General features: G+C 33.3%; 2 protein-coding genes across 6 annotated transcripts; one reads left to right on the plus strand and one right to left on the minus strand.

The window, feature by feature from the left end:
* Positions 1 to 17,196: 17,196 nt before the first annotated feature.
* On the plus strand, positions 17,197 to 21,607 carry LOC117680721 (uncharacterized). 2 transcript variants are annotated; one of them, XM_034443115.2, is made up of 7 exons: positions 17,197 to 17,363; positions 18,232 to 18,407; positions 18,605 to 18,750; positions 19,094 to 19,313; positions 19,439 to 19,635; positions 19,928 to 19,996; positions 20,365 to 21,607. In XM_034443115.2, the coding sequence occupies exons 1-7, from the start codon at positions 17,263 to 17,265 to the stop codon at positions 21,007 to 21,009; spliced, it is 1,554 nt and encodes a 517-aa protein (XP_034299006.2). In that variant the 5' UTR covers positions 17,197 to 17,262; the 3' UTR covers positions 21,010 to 21,607. The 2 variants fall into 2 exon arrangements, with proteins under 2 accessions (XP_034299006.2, XP_065939200.1); XM_066083128.1 differs by having other exon boundaries at positions 19,439 to 19,517; positions 20,365 to 20,385.
* Positions 21,608 to 21,689: 82 nt separating this feature from the next.
* Positions 21,690 to 24,151, minus strand: LOC117682668 (uncharacterized). 4 transcript variants are annotated; one of them, XR_010713453.1, is made up of 2 exons: positions 23,930 to 24,151; positions 21,690 to 23,429 (listed from the first exon to the last, which is right to left on the minus strand). XR_010713453.1 is itself a non-coding variant. In XM_066083129.1 (2 exons), the coding sequence occupies exons 1-2, from the start codon at positions 24,126 to 24,128 to the stop codon at positions 21,793 to 21,795; spliced, it is 1,338 nt and encodes a 445-aa protein (XP_065939201.1). In that variant the 5' UTR covers positions 24,129 to 24,151; the 3' UTR covers positions 21,690 to 21,792. The 4 variants fall into 4 exon arrangements, 1 of the variants encoding a protein (XP_065939201.1); XR_010713455.1 differs by having other exon boundaries at positions 21,690 to 22,931; positions 23,328 to 24,151; XR_010713454.1 differs by having other exon boundaries at positions 21,690 to 22,931; positions 23,026 to 24,151.
* Positions 24,152 to 24,555: the final 404 nt, after the last annotated feature.

Here is a 24,555-nt window from a genome sequence, read left to right on the forward strand (position 1 = left end):
TCCGTTTCCAACGGAAGACCTTATAGTGATTGTTAGGTTTTTTCTTTCTTATTAAGGTCTTCCGTTTCCAACGGAAGACCTTATAGTGATTGTAATGTTTCTTTTTAAGGTCTTCCGTTTCCAACGGAAGACCTTATAGTGATTGTAATGTTTTTTATTAAGGTCTTCCGTTTCCAACGGAAGACCTTATTGTTTTTCTTCGGTTTCCTTTTCCCTATTATTATTATTCTTTTTTTTCTTACCGATTTTGTGCACGCGATTTCTCATAAACGGCTGAACCGATTTATGTCAAACTTTTAGATCTGATAGGCATTGATCTGAACCTTGTTGGAAAATTTTTTGAATGATGACGTCACTTCCGGTTTTGAGATATTCACAATTTAACGATTTTCAGAGGGTCGGCTTGTCCGGGGATAAACTCCTAAACTATTTGAGATATTGAGTTCAAATTTTCAGGGATTGTAGACAAAAGGTTGTAGATCTGAAATATGGTACATATATTTTTTTGTTACCAAAAGCGCCGAAGCTCGCCCGAGCTCGAAAATTACGGTTGAAAAAGCGTCGTGATTTTTCGTGGTTTTCTTTCAATATCTCTTTTCTCGATAGTATTTTGCTAAAGCATGTAGAACAAAAAAACATTATAACATCAAGAGCTTTTATTTGACATCAAGAAAAAGGGGCTGGCCCTTCAAATAAGAGGCTGAGAGAGCTCTAAAGTCTTTTAATTTTATCTTTTTTACGGTGAAATATTTTGTGATATATTATAGAAGCAATTATGTTCATTATAATGTTATTTATCTATACATGACAATCGTTTACTCCTATATTACGTAATTAGGGATTTCAAGGGGCCATAAGTTCAAAACTTTGATCCTCAATATCTCAAAATGGAGGAAAATTCTGAAAAGCAATATTGAACAGATGATGCTCAAAATATTGAGCTCAACAATATGCCACCTTAATTTCTTTCTTATGCGGTCCCTAAAAGGAGTTACAGGGTCGGCCCCTAAAACGACCTTCTCAAGATATCTCGAGAACGTTACAATATTCCTAAACACTTGTTGAACAAAATGTGTTTGAAATGACAAGAGCATTCTTATGAGATCAAGAGAGGGGTAGACAGTCTTTCATACATAACTCTTAGATCCCATCTCCATTTACAGATATGTTTCGTTGACGAATATTAAGGGCAATGTCATTTCCTTTTCTTAAAATCGGACGGAAGACCTCCTCGTTGCTCGCAACGAGATCGTGTCTAGTTATTATTATTATTTTTTTCCAAGTTTTTGTCCAGAAGATTTCTCAGAGATGACTGGATAGATTTATCTGAAATTTTCTATAATGAAAGAGAATGACAATATCTCGAGATGATTTTTTGATTTTGTCAAAAATCATTTCCGGTCGTCCGTTTCCTGTCCCGCGTTGAAAAAGCTTGTATCAACGAGATCTCCAAAACGGCTTAGACTTGAACATCAAAACTTTGTGGGATGATAGACCTATAGCTGTAGATGTGTTTAAACTATTTTATTTTGTTCGTCATAACTTCCGGTCGTCACCGGAAGCACTTCAAAAATAACTACTTTTTCGCACAAAATTCCTTTTCCATAAAATAAATATATAAGTATAAATCTATGAATAGGTTATCTATGCGATGTTAACTCAACAAAAAAATTCTACTTCCGGTGAGATATCTCAAATATCTCAGGTAGCTTTTTTGAAACACATTTTGTACAAACGAGATCTCAGATACTATAAGTCATCAAAGCACAAAACTTAATGGATGATAGACATTTGATTGAAGATGTGTTTAACCGGTTTCGTTTTGTCTTCTGTCACTTCCGGTCCACACAGGAAGAGTTCAAACAAATAAAGCTGTTTATCAGGTTAACTGTTTTCCTTTGATATTTGTAGTGAAGTCGATGAAAAATTAAGTAGAAAGGGCAAGTACAAAAAAATCTTAATTACAATTTACATTGAGCACTTCCGTTTGTCCGTTTCCTGTCCCGAGACAAAAAACCTTGATTGCTGGAGATCTCAAAAACGGTAACGACTTGAACGATCAAACTTTGTGAGATGATAGACCTATGTACGTACATGTATATACACTATTTTGTTTTGTTCGGCGTAACTTCCGGTCGTCACCGGAAGCTCTTCAAAAATTTGTTTTATTCATTTTACATAAAATGAAAATATCAGTATACAATCTTGCATATGTCATCTATATAATGTTAAATTGGCAAATAAATTTTACTTCCGGTGATTTATCTCAAATATCCCTATGTAGCTTTCCTTTTAACAAATTTGATGTCCGCGAGATTTTCGTCATTGTAAGTGATTGAGACACGAATCTTTCATGATTGATAGAATTTTGATTGGGGATGTGTTTAACGGGTTTAATTTTGTCAACTGTCACTTCCGGTTCTTACCGGAAGGGTTCAAACAAATCCTGTTTTTAACAAGTTTAACTGACTTTCTTGAAATTTCATCTAGCCCGATAAACAGTGATGTACATTAAGCAAATGCACGAGAAATACCAGCTTTTGTTTTTATTAATCACTTTCGTTCGTCCGTTTTGGTCCCGAGATAAAAAATATTGTTTCAAAGAGATCTTAGATTTGGCAGAGCCGTGAACAACCAAACTTTGAGGAAAGATTGACAAATGATTGTACAATTGCTTAACATTTTTGTTTAGTTCGGTGTTGCTTCCGGTCGTCACAAAAAGTACTTCAAAAATTGATTTCTTTTTCATTCTCGTTGTTTTACATGTAAGTAACGTCTGGATATATCATTCACAATCATTATCATATCCACTTTTTTTTCTATGTGAGAGAAGCAATGTCTTACAGTTAAATTGATACATGTATATCAAAACGGAAGACCTTTTTGTTGCTTTTGCAACAAAAGTCTAGTTTTTAAGGTCTTCCGTTTCCAACGGAAGACCTTATAGTGATTGTAATGTTTCTTTTTAAGGTCTTCCGTTTCCAACGGAAGACCTTATAGAGGTTGTAATGTTTTTTATTAAGGTCTTCCGTTTCCAACGGAAGACCTTATAGAGATTGTAAGGTTTTTTATTATTATTTTTTTCCCAGTTTTTGTCCACAAGATTTCTCAGAGATGGCTGGATAGATTTACTTGAAGTTTTCAAGATTGATAGAAAATGATCATATCTCCAGGCGTTTTTTTCATTTTTTGAAAATTCATTTCCTGTCGTCCGTTTCCTGTCCCGTGACGAAAAGCTTGTCACCTCGAGATCTCAAAAATGGTAAAGACTTGAACATCCAAACTTTTCTGGGATGATAGAACTATAGTTGTAGATGTGTTTAAACATTTTTGTTTTGTTCGTCGTAACTTCCGGTCGTCACCGGAAGCTCTTCAAATTTTTTTGTTTTTACGTATTTAATTTATTTTCCATAGAATAAAAATATTAGTATAGATCCTTACATATGTCATCTATACAATGTTAAATAAACAAAAAAATTCTACTTCCGGTGAGATATCTCGATTATCTCAGGAAGCTTTTTTAAAACATATTTTGTACCCGCAAGTTCTCAGGTACTGTACGTTACCAAGACACGAAACTTTCACGAATCATAGACATTTGATTGAAGATGTGTTGAAACAGTTTCATTTTGTCTTCCGTCTTTTCCGGTCCACAGCGGAAGAGTTCAAACAAATCAAACTGTTTATCCGTTAAACTGTTTATATTTGATAGTTTTAGCTACTTCGATGAATAATAATGTAAAACAGGAAAGTAAACAAGATATAAAAATTTAAATTTCATTATGCACTTCCGTTTGTCCGTTTCCTGTCCCGAGACAAAAAAACTTATATCGACGAGATCTCAAAAACGGTAACGACTTCAACAACCAAACTTTGTAGGATTATAGACCTGTGTATGGATACGTGTTAACACTATTTTGTTTCATCCGGCGTAACTTCCGGTCGTCACAAGAAGTACACCAAATTCTGATTTTTTAAAAATATGTTGGTTATTTAACATGGAAGTAACATTTTAGTTATAAAAATACAAGAGATCATCCACACATGGTAAAAAACCAAAAAAAGTTCTACTTCCGGTGAGACATCTCAAATATCTGAGGTAGCCTTCTTTAAAAAAAAAAACTACCCCCAAGATTTCAGAAACTGTGAGAGATCAAGACACAAAACTTGTATGGATAATGGACATTTGAATGAACATGTGTTTAACGGGTTCCATTTGGTCGTACGTCACTTCCGGTTTTCACTCGAAGTGTTCAAGCAATAAAAGGTTGGTTTTTAAACATTATAATTTTTTCAACATTTTACTTAATATTATGAACAATAACGTATCATAGGTAAATGTATTAAAATACGTATTTTCAATTTCTTAATCACTTCCGTTCGTTCGTTTCCGGTCCCGACACAAAAACTTTTTCTCAACGAGATATTATAACTAACAAAAACTTGAACATCCAAACTTTAAGGAAAGACAAGGCAATGTATGAATGTATGTTTACTATGTTTTGTATGATCCGGCGTAACTTCCGGTCGTCACAGAAAGTACTCAAAAATTGACATATTGTCTTTGTGTATTTGTATTTTTGGGGAATTCCTTTACAGTATAAATGATATCCATTTTCTGTTTACAAGAGAAATGGATCTTTTGTACAGATTTATACATGAAGAACGGAAGACCTTTTTGTTGCTATAGCAACAAGAGTCTAGTTATTATTTTTTTCCCATTTTTTGTCCACAAGATATCTCAGAGATGGCTGGATCGATTTACTTCAAGTTTTCAGGAGTGATAGAAAATGGTCGTATCTCGAGGCGTTTTTTTCATTTTTTTTAAATCGACTTCCTGTCGTCTGTTTCCTGTCCCGCGACAAAAAGCTTGTCACATCGAGATTCCAGAAACGATAAAGATTTGAACATCCAAACTTTGAGGGATGATAGACCTATAGTTGTAGATGTGTTTAAACACTTTTGTTTTGTTTGTCGTAACTTCCGGTCGTCACCGGAAGCTCTTCAAAAATTTTTGTTTTTACGTATTTAATTTATTTTCCATAGAATAAAAATATTAGTATAGATCCTAACATATGTCATCTATGCAATGTTAAATAAACCAAAAAGTTCTACTTCCGGTGAGATATCTCGATTATCTCAGGAAGCTTTTTTAAAACATATTTTGTACCCGCAAGTTCTCAGGTACTGTTCGTGATCAAGACACAAAACTTTCACTAATCATAGACATTTGATTGAAGATGTGTTTAAACAGTTTCATTTTGTCGTCCGTCACTTCCGGTCCACAGCGGAAGAGTTCAAACAAATCAAACTGTTTATCCGTTAAACTGTTTTTATTTTGATAGTTTTAGCTACTTTGATGAATAATAATGAAAAATAGGAAATTAATCAAGATACAAAAAATTTAAATTTCATTAAGCACTTCCGTTTGTCCGTTTCCTGTCCCGAGACAAAAAACCTTATATCGAAGAGATCTCAAAAACGGTAACGACTTCAACAACCAAACTTTGTAGGATTATAGACCTGTGTATGGACACGTGTTAACACTATTTTGTTTTATCCGGCGTAACTTCCGGTCGTCACAGGAAGTACACCAAATTCTGATTTTTTAAAAATATGTTGGTTATTTAGCATGGAAGTAACATTTTAGTTACAAAAATACAGGAGGTCATCCACACATGGTAAAAAACCAAAAAAAGTTCTACTTCCGGTGAGACATCTCAAATATCTCAGGTAGCCTTCTTTTAAAAAAACAAACTACCCCCAAGATCTCAGAAACAGTGAGAGATCGAGACACAAAACTTGTATGGATAATGGACATTTGAATGAACATGTGTTGAACGGGTTCCATTTGGTCGTACGTCACTTCCGGTTTTCACTCGAAGTGTTCAAGCAATAAAAGATTTTTTGTTTTGTTTTAACATTAGAATTTTTTTAACATTTTACTCAATGTGATGAACAATAACGTATCATAGGTAAATGTACTAAAATACGTATTTTCAATTTCTTAATCACTTCCGTTCGTTCGTTTCCGGTCCCGAGACAAAAACCTTTTCTCAACGAGATATTATAACTATCAAAAACTTGAACATCCAAACTTTGAGGAAAGACAAGGCAATGTATGAAGATATGTTTACTATGTTTTGTATGATCCGACGTAACTTCCGGTCGTCACAGAAAGTACTCAAAAAATGACGTTTTGTCTTTTTGTTTTGTTTATTTCTTGGGAATTCCTTTACAGTATAAATTATATCCGTTTTCTGTTTACAAGAGAAATGGATCTTTTGTACAGATTTATATGTGAGGAACGGAAGACCTTTTTGTTGCTATAGCAACAAGAGTCTAGTTATTATTATTAAGGTCTTCCGTTTCCAACGGAAGACCTTATAGTGATTGTAATGTTTCTTTTTAAGGTCTTCCGTTTCCAACGGAAGACCTTATAGTGATTGTAATGTTTCTTTTTAAGGTCTTCCGTTTCCAACGGAAGACCTTATAGTGATTGTAAGGTTTTTTATTAAGGTCTTCCGTTTCCAACGGAAGACCTTATAGTGATTGTAATGTTTCTTTTTATTATTATTATTATTATTATTTTTTTCCCCTTTTTCTCTCGTGAATTTCTCAGAGATGTCTTGATGGATTTTTATAAAATTTTCAGGAATGACAGAAAATAAAAAGATCTAGAGGATTTTAATTAAGAAGTTCTAAATTCACTTCCGGTCGTCCGTTTCCTGTCCCGCGACAAAAAGTTTGTCACCTCGAGATCTAAGAAACGGTAAAGACTTAAACATTCAAACTTTGTGGGATGATAGACCTATAGCTGTAGATGTGTTTAAACACTTTTGTTTTGTTCGTCATAACTTCCGGTCGTCACCGGAAGCACTTAAAAAATATTTTTTTTTACGCATCAATTTTTTGGTCAATAGAATAAATATATAAGAATAAATCTATTCATAGGAAATCTCTGCGATGTAATATCAACAAAAAATTTCTAATTCCGGTGAGATATCTCAATTATCTCAGGTAGCTTTTTTAAAACACATTTTGTACCCGCGAGATATCAGAAACTATAAGCGATCAAGACACGAAACTTTCATAGATGATAGACATTTGATTGAAGATGTGTTTAACCGGTTTCATTTTGTCTTCCGTCACTTCCGGTCCATACCGGAAGAGTTAAAAAAAAAGAGCTGTCTATCAGTTTAACTGTTTTCCTTTGATATATTTTAGTAAGATAAATGAAAAATAATGTACAAAAGGCAAGTATACAAGAAATATTGAATACAATTTACATTGAACACTTTCGCTTGCCTGTTTCCTGTCCAGAGACCAAAAACCTGATTTCGACGAGATCTCAAAAACAGTAACGACTTGAACAACCAAATTTTGTGGGATGATAGACCTATGTATGTTCATGTGTTAACACTATTTTGTTTTATCAGGCGTAACTTCCGGTCGTCACAGGAAGTACACCCAATTTTGATATTTTTATCATTCACAATAATTTTCGTAACCATTTTTTATTTATGTGAGAGAAGCAATGTCTTACAGTTAAATTGATACTTCTATATCAAAACGGAAGACCTTTTTGTTGCTTTTGCAACAAGAGTCTAGTTATTATTATTTTTTTTTTTCCTTTTTTTGTCCACAAGATTTCTCGGAGATGGCTGGATAGATATTTTTGAAATTTTCTGGAATGAAAGACAATGATAATATCTCTAGGCGTTTTTTTCATTTTTTCAAAATTCATTTCCGGTCGTGCGTTTCCTGTCCCGCGTTGACAAAGCTTGTCACCTCGAGATCTCAAAAACGGTAAAGTTTTGAACACCCAAACTTTGTGGGATGATAGACCTATAGCTGTAGATGTGTTTAAACTATTTTTTTTTGTTCGTCGTAACTTCCGGTCGTCACCGGAAGCACTTCAAAAATTATTATTTCTATGCAATAAATTTCTTTTCCATAGAATAAACATAAAACTATAATTCTATACATAAGTTACCTATGCGATGTTATATCAACAAAAAAATTCTACTTCCGGTGAGATATCTCAATTATCTCAGGTAGCTTTTTAAAAACACAATTTGTACCCGCGAGATCTCGAAAACTATAAGCGATCAAGACACGAAACTTTCATGGATGATAGACATTTGATTGAAGATGTGTTTAACCGGTTTCATTTTGTCTTCCGTCACTTCCGGTCCATACCGGAAGAGTTAAAAAAATCGAGCTGTTTATCAGTTTAACTGTTTTCCTTTGATATTTTTTAGTTAGATAAATGAAAAATAATGTACAAATGGCAAGTATACAAGAAATATTGAATACAATTCAGATTGAACACTTCCGTTTGCCCGTTTCCTGTCCAGAAACCATAAACCTTATTTCGACGAGATCTCAAAAACAGTAACGACTTGAACATCCATACTTTGTGGGATGATAGACCTATGTATGTACATGTGTTAACACTATTTTGTTTTATCCGGCGTAACTTCCGGTCGTCACAGGAAGTACACCCAATTTTGATTTTTTTTTAAATATTTTGGTTATTTAGCATTGAAGTAACATTTAGCTATAGAAATACAAAAAGTCATCTACACATGGTAAAAAAAAGTTCTACTTCCGGTGAGACATCTCATATATCTCAGATAGCCTTCTTTTTTAAAAACAAAGTATAAATAAGATCTCAGAAACTGTGATAGATCAAGACACAAAGCTTATATATATTATATCCATTTTCTGTTTACAAGATAACTGGATTTATTGTGCAGATTAATACATGAGGAACGGAAGACCTTTTTGTTGCTATAGCAACAAGAGTCTAGTTATTATTATTATTCTTATTTTTTTCCCCGATTTTCTCAGAGATGACTGGATATATTTCCTTGAAATTTTCAGGAATAATAGGAAATAATAAACACTAGGGACGTTTTTTTCATTTTTTCAAAAATCATTTTCGGTCGTCCGTTTCCTGTCCCACAACAAAAAAGCTTGTCACCTCGAGATCTCAAGAATGGTAAAGACTTGAACAACGAAACTTTGTACGATAATATACCTGTGTATGTAGATGTGTTTAAACTATTTTGTTTTGTTCGTCGTTACTTCCGGTCGTCACCGGAAGCACTTCAAAAATAGTCATTTCACGTAATAAATTTATTTTCCACAAATTAAATATATAAGTATAAATCTACACATAAGTTATCTATGCAATTTTAAATCAACAAAAAAATTCTACTTCCGGTGAGATATCTCAATCATCTCAGGTAGCTGTTTTAAAACACATTTTGTACCCGCGAGATCTCAGAAACTATAAGTGATCAAGACCCGAAACTTTCATGGATGATAGACATTTGATTGAGGATGTGTTTAACCGGTTTCACTTTGTCTTCCGTCACTTCCGGTCCACACAGGAAGAGTTCAAACAAATCGAGCTGTTTATCAGTTAAACTTTTTGTCTTTGATATCTGTAGTGTGCTCGATGAACAATAAAATGCAAAGGGCAAGTATACAAAAAATAACTAATAAAATGTACATTAAGCACTTCCGTTTGTCCGTTTCCTGTCCCGAGACAAAAAACCTTATTTCGATGAGATCTCAAAAACGGTGACAACTTGAACAATAAAACTTTGTGGGATGATAGACATATGTATGTACATGTGTTTACACTATTCTGTTTTGTTTGGCGTAACTTCCAGTCGTCACCGGAAGCTCTTCAAAAATAAATATTTTTACGCATTAAATTCTTTTGCCATAGAATAGATATATAAGTATAAATCTATACATAAGTTATCAATGCAATGTTATATCAACAAAAAAATTCTACTTCCGGTGAGATATCTCAAATATCTCAGGTAGCTTTTTTGAAACTCATTTTGTACAAACAAGTTCTCAGAATCTATAAGTGATCAAAGCGCAAAACGTTCATGAATGATAGACATTATATTGAAGATATGTTTAACCGGTTTCATTTTGTCTTCCGTCACTTCCGGTCCACACAAGAGGAGTTCAAACAAATCGAACTTTTTATCAGTTTAACTGTTTTTCATTGATATTTGTAGTGACTTCGATGAACAATAATGTACAAAAGACAAGTATACAAGAAATATTTAATACAATTTATATTGAACGCTTCCGTTTGTCCGTTTCCTTTCCCGAGACAAAAAACCTTATTTCGACGAGATCTCATAAATGATGTCGACCTGAACAATCAAACTTTGTGGGATGATAGACCTATATATGTACATTTTTTTTTTAACTATTTAATTTTGTTCGGCGTAACTTCCGGTTGTTACCGGAAGCACAACAAATAATATGTTTTTTCTTTATTTATTTCTTTTACATGGAATGAATATATCAGTATACAATCTTAGATGTGTCATTTTTATAATGTTAAATTTTCAAATAACTGTTCCTTCCGGTGAGATATCTCAAATATCTCTGTGTAGCTTTCCCTTTTACAAATTTGATGCCCGCAAGAATTTTGTCACTGTAAGTGAATGAAACACAAAGCTTTAATGAATGATAGACATTTGATTGATGATATGTTTAGCGGGTTTTATTTTGTCAACTGCTACTTCTGGTTTTCACCGGAAGGATTCAAATAAATCATATTTTTAACAACCAAACTTTATAACCTGTTTTGTTTAGTTCGGCATTACTTTCGGTCGTCACAGAGAGTACTTCAAAAATTTATTTCTTTTTCAATCTCGTTGTTTTACATGGAAGTAACGTCTGGATATATCATTTACAATACTTATCATATTAACTATTTTCTCTATGTAAGAAAAGCAATGTCTACGGTTAAATTGATTCATGTATATCAAAACGGAAGACCTTTTTGTTGCTTTTGCAACAAGAGTCTAGTTATTATTATTTTTTTCCCCCCTTTTTGTCTTGTGAATTTCTCAGAGATGTCTTAATGGATTTTTATAAAATTTTCTAGAATGACTGAAAATAAAAAGATCTAGAGGATTTTATTTAAACATTTTCTAAATTCACTTCCGTTTGTCCGTTTCCTGTACCGCGACAAAAAGCTTGTCACCTCGAGATCTAAAAAACGGTAAAGACTTGAACATTCAAACTTTGTGGGATTATAGACATATAGCCGTAGATGTGTTTAAACACTTTTGTTTTGTTCGTCATAACTTCCGGTTGTCACGGGAAGCACTCAAAAAATAATTATTTTTACGCATTAAATTTTTTGTCCATAGAATAAATCTATACATAGGAAATCTCTGCGATGTAATATTAAAAAAAAATTCTACTTCCGGTGAGATATCTCAATTATCTCAGGTAGCTTTTTTAAAACACATTTTGTACCCGCGAGATCTCACGAACTATAAACGATCAACACACGAAACTTTCATGGATGATAGACATTTGATTGAAGATGTGTTTAACCGGTTTCATTTTGTCAGCCGTCACTTCCGGTCCACACAGGAAGAGTTTTAAAAAATCGAGCTGTTTATCAGTTTAACTGTTTTTCTTTGACATTTTGAGTAAGTTAAATGAACACTAATGAACAAAAGGTAAGTATACAACAAATATTTAATATAATTTACATTGAACACTTCCGTTTGTCCGTTTCCTGTCCCGAGATAAAATACCTTATTTCGACGAAATCTCAAAAACGTTTACCATTTGAACAACAAAACTTTGTGGGATGATAGACCTATGTATGTACATGTGTAAAAACTTTTTTGTTTAATCCGGCATAACTTCCGGTCGTCACAGGAAGTGCGCCCAAATTTGATTTTATAAAAATGTTTTCTTATGTAGCATGGAAGTATCAATTTAGCAATAGAAATACAAAATGTCATCTATTCATGGTAAAAAAAATGCAAAAAAATAATATACTTCCGGTTAGACATCTCAAATATCTCTGGTAATTTCTTTTTTAAATTGTCCCAAGACAAAAACCTTTTCTCAAAGAAATATTATAATAAACAAAAAACTGAACATCTGAACTTTGAGGAAAGACAAAAAAATGCATGAAGTTATGTTTACTATGCTCTGTATGTATAATACGGCTTAACTTCCGGTCGTCACAGAAAGAACTCAAAAATTGACATTTTGTCTTTTTGTTTTGTTTAACTTGGAAATAATTTCTTGGGAATTTCTTTTTAGTATATATTATATTTCTTTTCTTTTCACAAGAGAAATGGATTTTTATGTGCAGATTTTTGCATGAGGAACGGAAGACCTTTTTGTTGCTATAGCAACAAGTGTCTAGTTATTATTATTTTTTTCCCCTTTTTCTCTCGTGAATTTCTCAGAGATGTCTTGATGGATTTTTATAAAATTTTCAGGAATGACAGAAAATAAAAAGATCTAGAGGATTTTATTTAAAAATGTTCTAAATTCACTTCCGGTCGTCCGTTTCCTGTCCCGCGACAAAAAGCTTGTCACCTCGAGATCTAAGAAACGGTAAAGACTTAAACATTCAAACTTTGTGGGATGATAGACCTATAGCTGTAGATGTGTTTAAACACTTTTGTTTTGTTCGTCATAACTTCCGGTCGTCACCGGAAGTACTTAAAAAATATTTTTTTTTTACGCATCATTTTTTTGTCAATAGAATAAATATATAAGAATAAATCTATTCATAGGAAATCTCTGCGATGTAATATCAACAAAAAATTTCTACTTCCGGTGAGATATCTCAATTATCTCAGGTAGCTTTTTTAAAACACATTTTGTACCCGCGAGATATCAGAAACTATAAGCGATCAAGACACGAAACTTTCATAGATGATAGACATTTGATTGAAGATGTGTTTAACCGGTTTCATTTTGTCTTCCGTCACTTCCGGTCCATACCGGAAGAGTTAAAAAAAAGAGCTGTCTATCAGTTTAACTGTTTTCCTTTGATATATTTTAGTTAGATAAATGAAAAATAATGTATAAAAGGCAAGTATACAAGAAATATTTAATACAATTTAAATTGAACACTTCCGTTTGCCCGTTTCCTGTCCAGAGACCAAAAACCTGATTTCGACGAGATCTCAAAAACAGTAACGACTTGAACAACCAAACTTTGTGGGATGATAGACCTATGTATGTACATGTGTTAACACTATTTTGTTTTATCCGGCGTAACTTCCGGTCGTCACAGGAAGTACACCCAATTTTGATATTTTTATCATTCACAATAATTTTCGTATCCATTTTTTATTTATGTTAGAGAAGCAATGTCTTACAGTTAAATTGATACTTCTATATCAAAACGGAAGACCTTTTTGTTGCTTTTGCAACAAGAGTCTAGTTATTATTATTTTTTTCCCATTTTTTTGTCCACAAGATATCTCAGAGATGGCTGGATCAATTTACTTCAAGTTTTCAGGAATGATAGAAAATGATCGTATCTCGAGGCGTTTTTTTCATTTTTTCAAAATCGACTTCCTGTCGTCCGTTTCCTGTCCCGCGACAAAAAGCTTGTCACATCGAGATCCCAGAAACGATAAAGATTTGAACATCCAAACTTTGAGGGATGATAGACCTATAGTTGTAGATGTGTTTAAACACTTTTGTTTTGTTTGTCGTAACTTCCGGTCGTCACCGGAAGCTCTTCAAACATTTTTGTTTTTACGTATTTAATTCATTTTCCATAGAATAAAAATATTAGTATAGATGCTTACATATGTCATCTATGCAATGTTAAATAAACAAAAAAGTTCTACTTCCGGTGAGATATCTCGATTATCTCAGGAAGCTTTTTTAAAACATATTTTGTACCCGCAAGTTCTCAGGTACTGTACGTGATCAAGACACAAAACTTTCACTAATTATAGACATTTGATTGAAGATGTGTTTAAACAGTTTCAATTTGTCGTCCGTCACTTCCGGTTCACAGCGGAAGAGTTCAAACAAATCAAACTGTTTATCCTTTAAACTGTTTTTATTTTGATAGTTTTAGCTACTTTGATAAATAATAATGTAAAAAAAGGAAAGTAAACAAGATATAAAAAATTTAAATTTCATTAAGCACTTCCGTTTGTCCGTTTCCTGTCCCGAGACAAAAAACCTTATAACGAAGAGATCTCAAAAACGGTAACGACTTCAACAACCAAACTTTGTAGGATTATAGACCTGTGTATGGACACGTGTTAACACTATTTTGTTTTATCCGGCGTAACTTCCGGTCGTCACAGGAAGTACACCAAATTCTGATTTTTAAAAAATATGTTGGTTATTTAGCATGGAAGTAACATTTTAGTTACAAAAATACAGGAGGTCATCCACACATGTTTAAAAAACCAAAAAAAGTTCTACTTCCGGTGAGACATCTCAAATATCTCAGGTAGCCTTCTTTTAAAACAAACTACCCCCAAGATCTCAGAAACAGTGAGAGATCAAGACACACAACTTGTATGGATAATGGACATTTGAATGAACATGTGTTGAACGGGTTCCATTTGGTCGTACGTCACTTCCGGTTTTCACTCGAAGTGTTCAAGCAATAAAAGGTTTTTTGTTTTGTTTTAACATAAGAATTTTTTTAAACATTTTACTCAATGTGATGAACAATAATGTATCATAGGTAAATGTACTAAAATACGTATTTTCAATTTCGTAATCACTTCCGCTCGTTCGTTTCCGGTCCCGAGACAAAAACCTTTTTTCAACGAAATATTATAACTAACAAAAACTTGAACATTCAAACTTTGAGGAAAGACAAGGCAATGTATGAAGATATGTTTACTATGTTTTGTATGATCCGGCGTAACTTCCGGTCGTCACAGAAAGTACTCAAAAAATGACGTTTTGGCTTTTTGTTTTGTTTATTTCTTGGGAATTCCTTTACAGTATAAATTATATCCGTTTTCTGTTTACAAGAGAAATGGATCTTTTGTACAGATTTATACGTGAGGAACGGAAGACCTTTTTGTTGCTATAGCAACAAGAGTCTAGTTATTATTATTATTTTTTTTCCTTTTTTTGTCCACAAGATTTCTCAGAGATGGCTAGATGGATTTTCTTGAATTTTTCAGGACTGATAGAAAATGATAATATCTCTAGGCGTTTTTTTCATTTTTTCAAAATTCACTTCCTGTCGTCCGTTTCCTGTCCCGCGTCAAAAACTATGGACAATGAGATCTCAGAAACGATAAAGACTTGAACATCCAAACTTGTGATCAAGACACAAAACTTTCACTAATCATAGACATTTGATTGAAGATGTGTTTAAACAGTTTCAATTTGTCGTCCGTCACTTCCGGTCCACAGCGGAAGAGTTCAAACAAATCAAACTGTTTATCCTTTAAACTGTTTTTATTTTGATAGTTTTAGCTATTTTGATGAATAATAATGTAAAAAAAGGAAAGTAAGCAAGATATAAAAAATTTAAATTTCATTAAGCACTTCCGTTTGTCCGTTTCCTGTCCCGAGACAAAAAACCTTATAACGAAGAGATCTCAAAAACGGTAACGACTTCAACAACCAAACTTTGTAGGATTATAGACCTGTGTATGGACACGTGTTAACACTATTTTGTTTTATCCGGCGTAACTTCCGGTCGTCACAGGAAGTACACCAAATTCTGATTTTTAAAAAATATGTTGGTTATTTAGCATGGAAGTAACATTTTAGTTACAAAAATACAGGAGGTCATCCACACATGTTTAAAAAACCAAAAAAAGTTCTACTTCCGGTGAGACATCTCAAATATCTCAGGTAGCCTTCTTTTAAAACAAACTACCCCCAAGATCTCAGAAACAGTGAGAGATCAAGACACACAACTTGTATGGATAATGGACATTTGAATGAACATGTGTTGAACGGGTTCCATTTGGTCGTACGTCACTTCCGGTTTTCACTCGAAGTGTTCAAGCAATAAAAGGTTTTTTGTTTTGTTTTAACATAAGAATTTTTTTAAACATTTTACTCAATGTGATGAACAATAATGTATCATAGGTAAATGTACTAAAATACGTATTTTCAATTTCGTAATCACTTCCGCTCGTTCGTTTCCGGTCCCGAGACAAAAACCTTTTTTCAACGAAATATTATAACTAACAAAAACTTGAACATTCAAACTTTGAGGAAAGACAAGGCAATGTATGAAGATATGTTTACTATGTTTTGTATGATCCGGCGTAACTTCCGGTCGTCACAGAAAGTACTCAAAAAATGACGTTTTGTCTTTTTGTTTTGTTTATTTCTTGGGAATTCCTTTACAGTATAAATTATATCCGTTTTCTGTTTACAAGAGAAATGGATCTTTTGTACAGATTTATACGTGAGGAACGGAAGACCTTTTTGTTGCTATAGCAACAAGAGTCTAGTTATTATTATTATTTTTTCCCTTTTTTTGTCCACAAGATTTCTCAGAGATGGGTGAATAGATTTTTATGAAATTTTCTAGAATGAAAGAGAATGACAATATCTCGAGGCGTTTTTTTCATTTTGTCAAAAATCATTTCCGGTCGTCCGTTTCTTGTCCCGCATTGAAAAAGCTTGTATCAACGAGATCTCAGAAATGGTAAAAACTTCAACATCAAAACTTTGTGGGATGATAGACCTATAGCTGTAGATGTGTTTAAATTATTTTGTTTTGTTCGTCGTAACTTCCGGTCGTCACCGGAAGCACTTCAAAAATATCTACTTTTTCGCATAAAATTCCTTTTCCATAAAATAAATATATAAGGAAAAATCTATGCATAGGTTATCTATGCGATGTTAAATCAACAACAAAATTCTACTTCCAGTGAGATATCTCAAATATCTCAGGTACCTTTTTTGAAACACATTTTGTACGAACGAGATCTCAGAAACTATAAGTGATCAAAGCACAAAACTTTCATGGATGATAGACATTTGATTGAAGATGTGTTTAACCGGTTTCGTTTTCTCTTCCGTCACTTCCGGTCCACACAGAAAGAATTCAAACAAATAGAGCCGTTTATCCATAAAACTGTTTTTCTTTTATATTTGTAGTAAAGTCGATGAACAATTAAGTAGAAAACGCAAGTACAAATGAAATTTTAAATACAATTCACATTGAGCACTTCCGGTCGTCCGTTTCCTGTCCCGAGACAAAAAACCTTGTTTCGACGGGATCTCAAAAACGGTAACGACTTAAACAATCAAACTTAGTGGGATGATAGACCAATGTATGTAGATGTGTTCCCACTATTTTGTTTTGCTCGGCGTAACTTCCGGTCGTCACCGGAAGCACATAAAAAATAACTACTTTTACGCATTTAATGGTTTTCGCCGACGTCATTACTCGCTAGGTGGCGCGCGTGCACTAGAGGTTATAGAAAAATTAAAATGGCGGACAAATATAAACAGTGGTCGGTGCAACGTCTAAAATGCGAGCTTGCTCAAAGAGGTGCCGCATGTGGGGGAAGGAAGATCAATCTGATCGAAAGGTAGGTATCTAATATAGAAATAAAGACATAGTTTTCATTCACGGAAATTATGAGATCGTTTATAAAGTGTACATTTAATCGTCGTTTTACAGCACAAGACTTGGCAGTTTAGAACGTAACTATAGCTGTTTCAAAAAATAAAACTGGTTTCAAGGCAAATATGTACACACTGATTAGCTGAAAAGTCAGACAAATCTTGTTGATTTCAAAGAGCCATGGTTGAGAAACAGGCCTACGTCACATTACTGTTTGATACAAGTACCCAAAGTCCAAGCTCTTTTTTTAAATATTTTCATCTGACACTGTATATATATATAAACAATATCTACGAGCTTCGTGAGCTTAGCGAATTCGTTTGCAAAGCTCATGAATGCTTGAAAAAAATGTCTAGTCAATTGTTCTACAACAATAGGAATTCACCAAAATCGATCTTAAAATGTAGTCCAGTGAAACATTTTTCACGTGTCTTTTATTTATATACAATTATTTGATATATAGTTTAATCATCATATCTGTATTTTGAACTGTTGAATTGAAACATACCTCATCATAAAGACATTGTATCATCAATAAATTATTAAACTGTTCAATAATTTACACTTGATAAAGCATTTTAAAGGCACTATAGGAACTACAGTAATGTAACATTAGCCGATTACTATTAGAGTCCAAAATATCCTGGTCTTTTTTTTTCACTGATTTTCAAATTTTACTTGCCAGTAAAACCTGCCCAGTAACATTAATAATAATTATAATTGCTTTAATAGACCAGGAAAACCTCAGATCTTTAGGAATATATTTTGTCATTGTACATGTTTACACATGTGCATCAAGGTCTATGGATTGTATTACTCTTCGGATATTTCAGGCTTGAATCGTATGACAGAAATAAGAATTTCAGAGAAGATCCCATCATAATTCCAGAGCCATTAGATGTATTCTGGCCTATAACTGGCTTCCAGCAACTCAGACCAGAACACAGGAAGTCAATGCCACAGTTAACATATCACCAGATTGAACAATACTTTCTGTATAGAATGGCAGGTAAATATGTAAATCAAGATTTAACTGAAATGTTTCTAATTATTAGTGATATCTTAAACTAGAATGCAATGTATTTCTGATTCTGCATGTACATGTACAGGCTTACAACATTATAACAACATACATTTGATCACCTTTTGAATTTAAAAAAGAACATTCTCTAGGAAAATTTTCCAATTTTGATTTTCATTTTGTAGAAGACAAACAGATGACATCTGACCTTAAAGCCTTGGAAAAGGGCAAGGACCTTCTAAATGGAGAGAGAATTTTTGCATGCAGCATGTCATCAGATGATGCACATATTTATTTATCTGGAATAGTGGGTGCAGCAATGAAACAAAAGGTTTTGATCAACAATTTTGATGCTATTTAAATAGACATGATACAATAACAGGTTGATGTAATTGCTTATAAATATATAAAACCTTGCAAACGTTTCTGAATTATTCATGAATTTATTGTGCTAACTTTGACAATACATGTAAAATTAACAAAATTGACCACATGATATCAGATGGTAAACTACCTCAGTGTCATATTAAATTTAGCTTGATAGTAATCATTTATGTCCTGATGATTTTGTAAGATTATTGACTGATTTTCTATACATAATGGCCATAAAAACATTTTTTAGAAATGATCATGCATGACCTTACTTTTTAAATCCTTTTTTCATATTTCAATAGTTATCCTACAATTTTAAAATTGGAATTGACAAAAGAACAGGAGATCCTCTGAATTCCCATTGTGAATGCCCTGCAGGCAAGGGGCCTCATGGAACATGTAAGCATGTTGCTGCTGTTTTTCTTATGGTGGAGAGCTTTGTGGAAAAGGGAAATTTAACAGTCAGGAAAGGTTGTACAGACAATCTGCAAAGCTTTCATGTGCCAAAGAAAATATATGATGGTGTGTATTACATATTTTATATACTTTTGAATAGTTAATTTTTACATGAAATCATGGCTCATTAATATGCATTATGATGCCATGAATGGCTCTGTATATGTATAATAAAGTGTAGTACTTTATAGGTAAACCACTGGCAGCAGATAGAATCCCTTGGAAAAGGAAGCACACCGATGAAATGCTGGAGGATCCAAGGAAAGACAAGTACATGAAATTCTCATCAGGCTACTCCAGTTACATTTATAACTGTATGGTGAACTTCTGTTCCCAGTCCTCTACCAACATATCATTGAGATATTTAACTCCTTCAACCAGTCTTCAGGTAATTTTTATGGCACTATTTCACAAAAATTAAATTCACTGTAGTAGTTGTACAATAGCTTAATTAGTAATGTAATAGGAAAGCAGGAATAAGCATATACATAAATTGAAAACATATGTAGACCGGGAATCGAACCCTGGACCCTGCAACTCTAGTCAGGAGCTCTACCACTGAGCTACCCAGGCCAATATCCACGGTTCATATAGCCCCAACTACTACAGTAAAATGGATAGCTAGCTAGTATAATTGTAATACATGTAATGACTTTATCTTTATTTTATACACATTTTAGGTTGCAAGTAGAGACCATGATTACCTTCAACAACCTATAACAGAGCATCTTGTTGACAAAGCAGTTGCTGTAAGTAAACTAATGAACAGAACTTTACAACCTAAATGCATTTATGAGATTGTTTAATTAATTTGTTTGTGATAGAGTCAGGTATATAACATTCCTACAAGCTCTGGCTAGTGGGTTAACCCTTTAGCTCAATCAGTAGGGTGCTGGACTGGCATGCCAGAGGACAAGGGTTCAAACCCCAGCTGAGGCTAAAAGTGTCTCTGTTACATGTTGAAAATCTGAGGTCAAACCAGCATTCAATTTAAATATGGCAGCAAATATAAGAATATCATATACAGGTTCATTGTATCAACAAAAAGCTGCATGTTGATTTAACGTACATGCAGGTAAAAAATGTCCCCCTTTCATTTTATTGTCCTCTTTTTAAGGTCTCTCCAAAAGATGCCAAGGACATAGAGAAATCTACAAGGATGCAAGCCAAGAGTAAAACCTGGTTTGATGAAAGAAAATGGCGAATTACTGCCTCACGTTTTGGTGACATTGTAAAAATGACTTGCCGCAGAGACACTAGAAAATTGTGTTCTAGCATTTATCAACCGAAGTCAATCATTACCTATCCCATCATTCATGGTAGGCAGCATGAAAGTAGAGCAATTTCCATGTTTGAAGAACTGACTCATTTCAAAGTTAAAAAGTGTGGGTTATTTGTGTCTGTCAAATACCCTTTCCTTGGTGCTACACCAGATGGTTTAGTAGAGAATGATGCCATAGTAGAAGTTAAATGCCCATATGGTGGTAGAGATGTTGATATTAAACCAGGGAAGAAATTCCCATTTCTTGTTGAATCAAATGGTAAAATTACATTGAAATCAAGTCATAAATACTATGACCAAATCCAAGGACAACTGTATATTTCAGGTAGAAAACTCTGCTATTTCATTGTTTACACATTTTGTGACATCTTGATCTTGAAACTTGAATATGATGAGGAATATTGTCTTTTTAGTTTATTGCCAAAACTAGAAATTTTCTACAAGAAACATTTCAGACCATATGTTGCTTCTTGTTTGTAATAGGCTTGTATGCTATTTTATTTCATGCACATGTAAGCTTATTTACATATTATGCACACTTCATTGTTGAAGTTGAAGTTTTTGGTGCACTAGATATAGCAGAAAGAAGATAGAATGTACATTTTTTAATGCATTGGCTTGGTGTTTGCATTTTCATTTGAAGTTACATTAAATTAAGTCATTCTCTTTCTGTGAAATGAAACAATCAGTCATACTACTGTTCTGTATCAATATATTGTACAATTAATACTGCTGCTCTGAAGGGGGGGGGGTGTAGAATTTTTTATCTTTTTGTCTGGCTGTCGGTAACAAATTTCTGTCACATTTTTTCAGAAACTATTAATTGCAGATGCTTGAAATTTTAACACTCTTTATTAAATATGCCATATGGTGGGATTCATTTTTTAACAAATTCAATATCAACCTTGAGTTAAATGCTGACTTCACTTATTATGTATATTCATTATGTATTATGGAAAATGTGAGGGAAGAAACTGAAGATGTTGTTCAATCAAAGTTCATTATCTCTTGATCTGTACTAATTATTTGGCATTTGTAATTGTTAATTTCTTTATCTTAATTATACATGTACCAGCAATTGAACAGACTCTTGTTATCTTTATCATGATTTAACAACAACCAATATTTAATGACCAAAAAAATGGTATAAACATTGTGATTTAATATTCATTGCAAAATGACTACATGTATTATGAACAAATGACTAATAATTCAGCATTCTCAAGTAACATTTCTCAAAACAAAGCCAACAGTTGGATAACTTTAAGCATAACCATCTACAATAGGTTTTCTGAAGTTTGACAATGAAAAGCAAACAAATACTATTCTTGAACCAAGAACACATTTACTGGATGGTAGTGGATGACTTAGAATTTTATAGGTCTTGGAGAGGCCAATTACTCTTTCTACGTGAATTCTCTTGGATGCAATTCTCCTGTCTCGAACAACATCTTTTGGCTCAAGTTGCGATTTACCTTTCAGCATGGTAGGAGTATTAACATATACATCCATGGGTGCAAATAAATCTTGCACCATAATTCCACGGTCTGCCATTATACTATCTTTTGGCAGAAACATATTTGATTCCGGTTTGATTATGTTGGAACACTCTATTATCTGTCGATCTGATGCTGAACCACCAAAAGACTCACTTATAAATGAAACTGCACCTCTAGGGGTACAACCGATCATTGTTTTCAGTGTATTACGATGTTTGTAACTTGACCAAGTTATTGATTGGGCGTTTACATCTGATGGCTTTTGAATCGGAATCTCGGTTGCATCCAAAATTACTCTCGTTGTTGGGAACTTCTTCTGAAAATCTTCAGGCATGTTTTTGTCGATTATTTCACGGGAAGGCCAAATGTCAAGTTCCTTGAGCTGAAAGTACATAAAATTTATCCACATGACAATAATTTTGGATACTGTTGATTCACTTATTTCAAACATGAGACTAAGTTCATAATCTTCTTTGGCTTGTCTCAGTTTAATCACTGTCAAGAACAGCTGATCCAAGGGAGAAATAATGGTTGGTTGATTTTTTAGGTCTGAAGCTGCTGGACCAAGACAGTAAAAAAAGAATTGGAAATGATCATAGTTTGAAAAACCTGTGTAATAATTAATAGCTTTAGGATCTGTTCTAATGTTTTCAATAGAAAAACGACCAAGAAGAGTACATTGTACACTTTCATTAGAAACAAGCTCATCTGGGGTCAACTCAATTTCAAGATTTTCAGTCTCATCATTGGAGGATTCAACTATGATTTCATGCTGAACACCCTGATAGTCACAAATGCTTGGTTGCGATGGGATCCTTGTGACAAGTTGGCGCCTTTTAGAAGTTGTAGAGGTGAAGGGGAAAACAGATGGCACAGCATCCTCCTTAAGTCTAGCTCGCTCACCTGAATAACAAAATGTTGACATATAATGAATGTGCTTGTCAGGCATTCATATGCTCATGAGGAAAACAAAAGAAATCAGGAATTTTGCAAATACTTGTGACTGATTCTTGCACTCAAATTGAGTTTCATTATTCTCAGAATAGTACCCAGGTGTAACTCTCTACTTAGAGTTTAACAAGTATGGAAGAAAAAGAAACTTCATCAGAAAGTATTTTACAATGGCTAATTGGCTATAATAGTACATGTACTTCATTTGATATAAGTTGGCTATAATAGTACATGTACTTCATTTGATATAAGTAGACAAGTATAAAATATAGTCATTGCATGTCAGATAAAACCTGTGAGTGCATCATATAATTAGCAAATAAAGGGGAATCAATGTAACATGCTTACCATAAATTGATAAAGCACTGAATTTTACTTAGAAATTAAAGAAAAAAAAACTGATAAGACTTATCATTGCAGAATCTTCTTTGTGATGTATCTTCAGCACACCTGAAACAAAAACATGCAACCACAAAGCATCATTTTCTTAAAATTAATTGATGATGAAAAAACAAGTTAAACAATAAGTTTTTTTAAATGATTATACTTTTGAAGTACATGTACAGATTGCATATAAATCAATTCCATTCACAGTGAGTGAGTGTGCATTTTACATTGGGACATAGGAGCTTTCCATGTAAGAGGACTTGACAAGAGTATTAGGCTACTGTACATGTACTTCCCGATAATCAAAATAAATTTAATTGTTAATTAAAAATACAAAATCCAAGATTCCTCTGACAATAGATAGTGGTATAATTGCAATGCTCTTACTATTGAAATCAGTTTAACATGTTTAATAGGCACTGGGATGTAGTGCGATGTTTTTCTGAGGAATTTCGGATTAAATGAATGCACGTATCTAATTATGTATTGAAATGTAGCAAAAAGATAAGAAAATGTGAAACCTTAAACATAAACGAAATTAAATCACTGAAATTTTTACTAACCTAATAAAGTGCTCTTGTAGTCCGACGACACAAAGTGAGCCTTGCATACAACATCATTAGGTCCGGGTTTCCAAAGTTGTTTTGTTTTTGGATCAGTGCGTTTTATCGCAATTCTCCACTTTTTTGAGTAAATTTTGTCATGTGGAAACTTGTGTCCACCATATCCCGTGCACCCAGGCACACAGCAATACTGAGGCATTGAAGATTGAAGTTACGCAAACGTACCGTAGTAAATATAGCCTATAGTTACGAGATTTGTTTATACCCGCTACTACACGAGCGCCACCTACCGACAAAAAAATCTACGGCGGAAACCATTCCTTTATCATAAAATAAATATATAAGTATAAATTTTATGCTTAAGTTATCTATGCGATGTTATATCAACAACAAAATTCTACTTCCTGTGAGATACATGTATCTTAAATATCTCAGGTAGCTTTTTTTAAACACATTTTGTATAAACGAGATCTCAGAAACTGTAAGTGATCAAAGCACAAAACTTTAATGGATGATAGACATTTGATTGAAGATGTGTTAAACCGGTTTTGTTTTATCTTCCGTTACTTCCAGTCCACACAGAAAGAGTTCAAACAAATAGAGCCGTTTATCCGTTAAACTGTTTT

This window comes from Magallana gigas, chromosome 4, assembly GCF_963853765.1.
Source record: "Magallana gigas chromosome 4, xbMagGiga1.1, whole genome shotgun sequence".
NCBI lineage: Eukaryota > Metazoa > Mollusca > Bivalvia > Ostreida > Ostreidae > Magallana > Magallana gigas.

Excerpts from the sequence above, each read along its gene's own strand:
- LOC117680721 (XM_034443115.2), top strand. The coding sequence starts at position 17,263 with ATGGCGGACAAATATAAACAGTGGTCGGTGCAACGTCTAAAATGCGAG. Across the intron at positions 17,364-18,231 it reads AAGATCAATCTGATCGAAAG|GCTTGAATCGTATGACAGAA; the intron begins GTAGGTATCTAA and ends CGGATATTTCAG. Across the intron at positions 18,751-19,093 it reads GTGCAGCAATGAAACAAAAG|TTATCCTACAATTTTAAAAT; the intron begins GTTTTGATCAAC and ends ATATTTCAATAG.
- LOC117682668 (XM_066083129.1), bottom strand. The coding sequence starts at position 24,128 with ATGCCTCAGTATTGCTGTGTGCCTGGGTGCACGGGATATGGTGGACAC. Across the intron at positions 22,932-23,929 it reads CTACAAGAGCACTTTATTAG|GTGAGCGAGCTAGACTTAAG; the intron begins GTTAGTAAAAAT and ends TTTGTTATTCAG.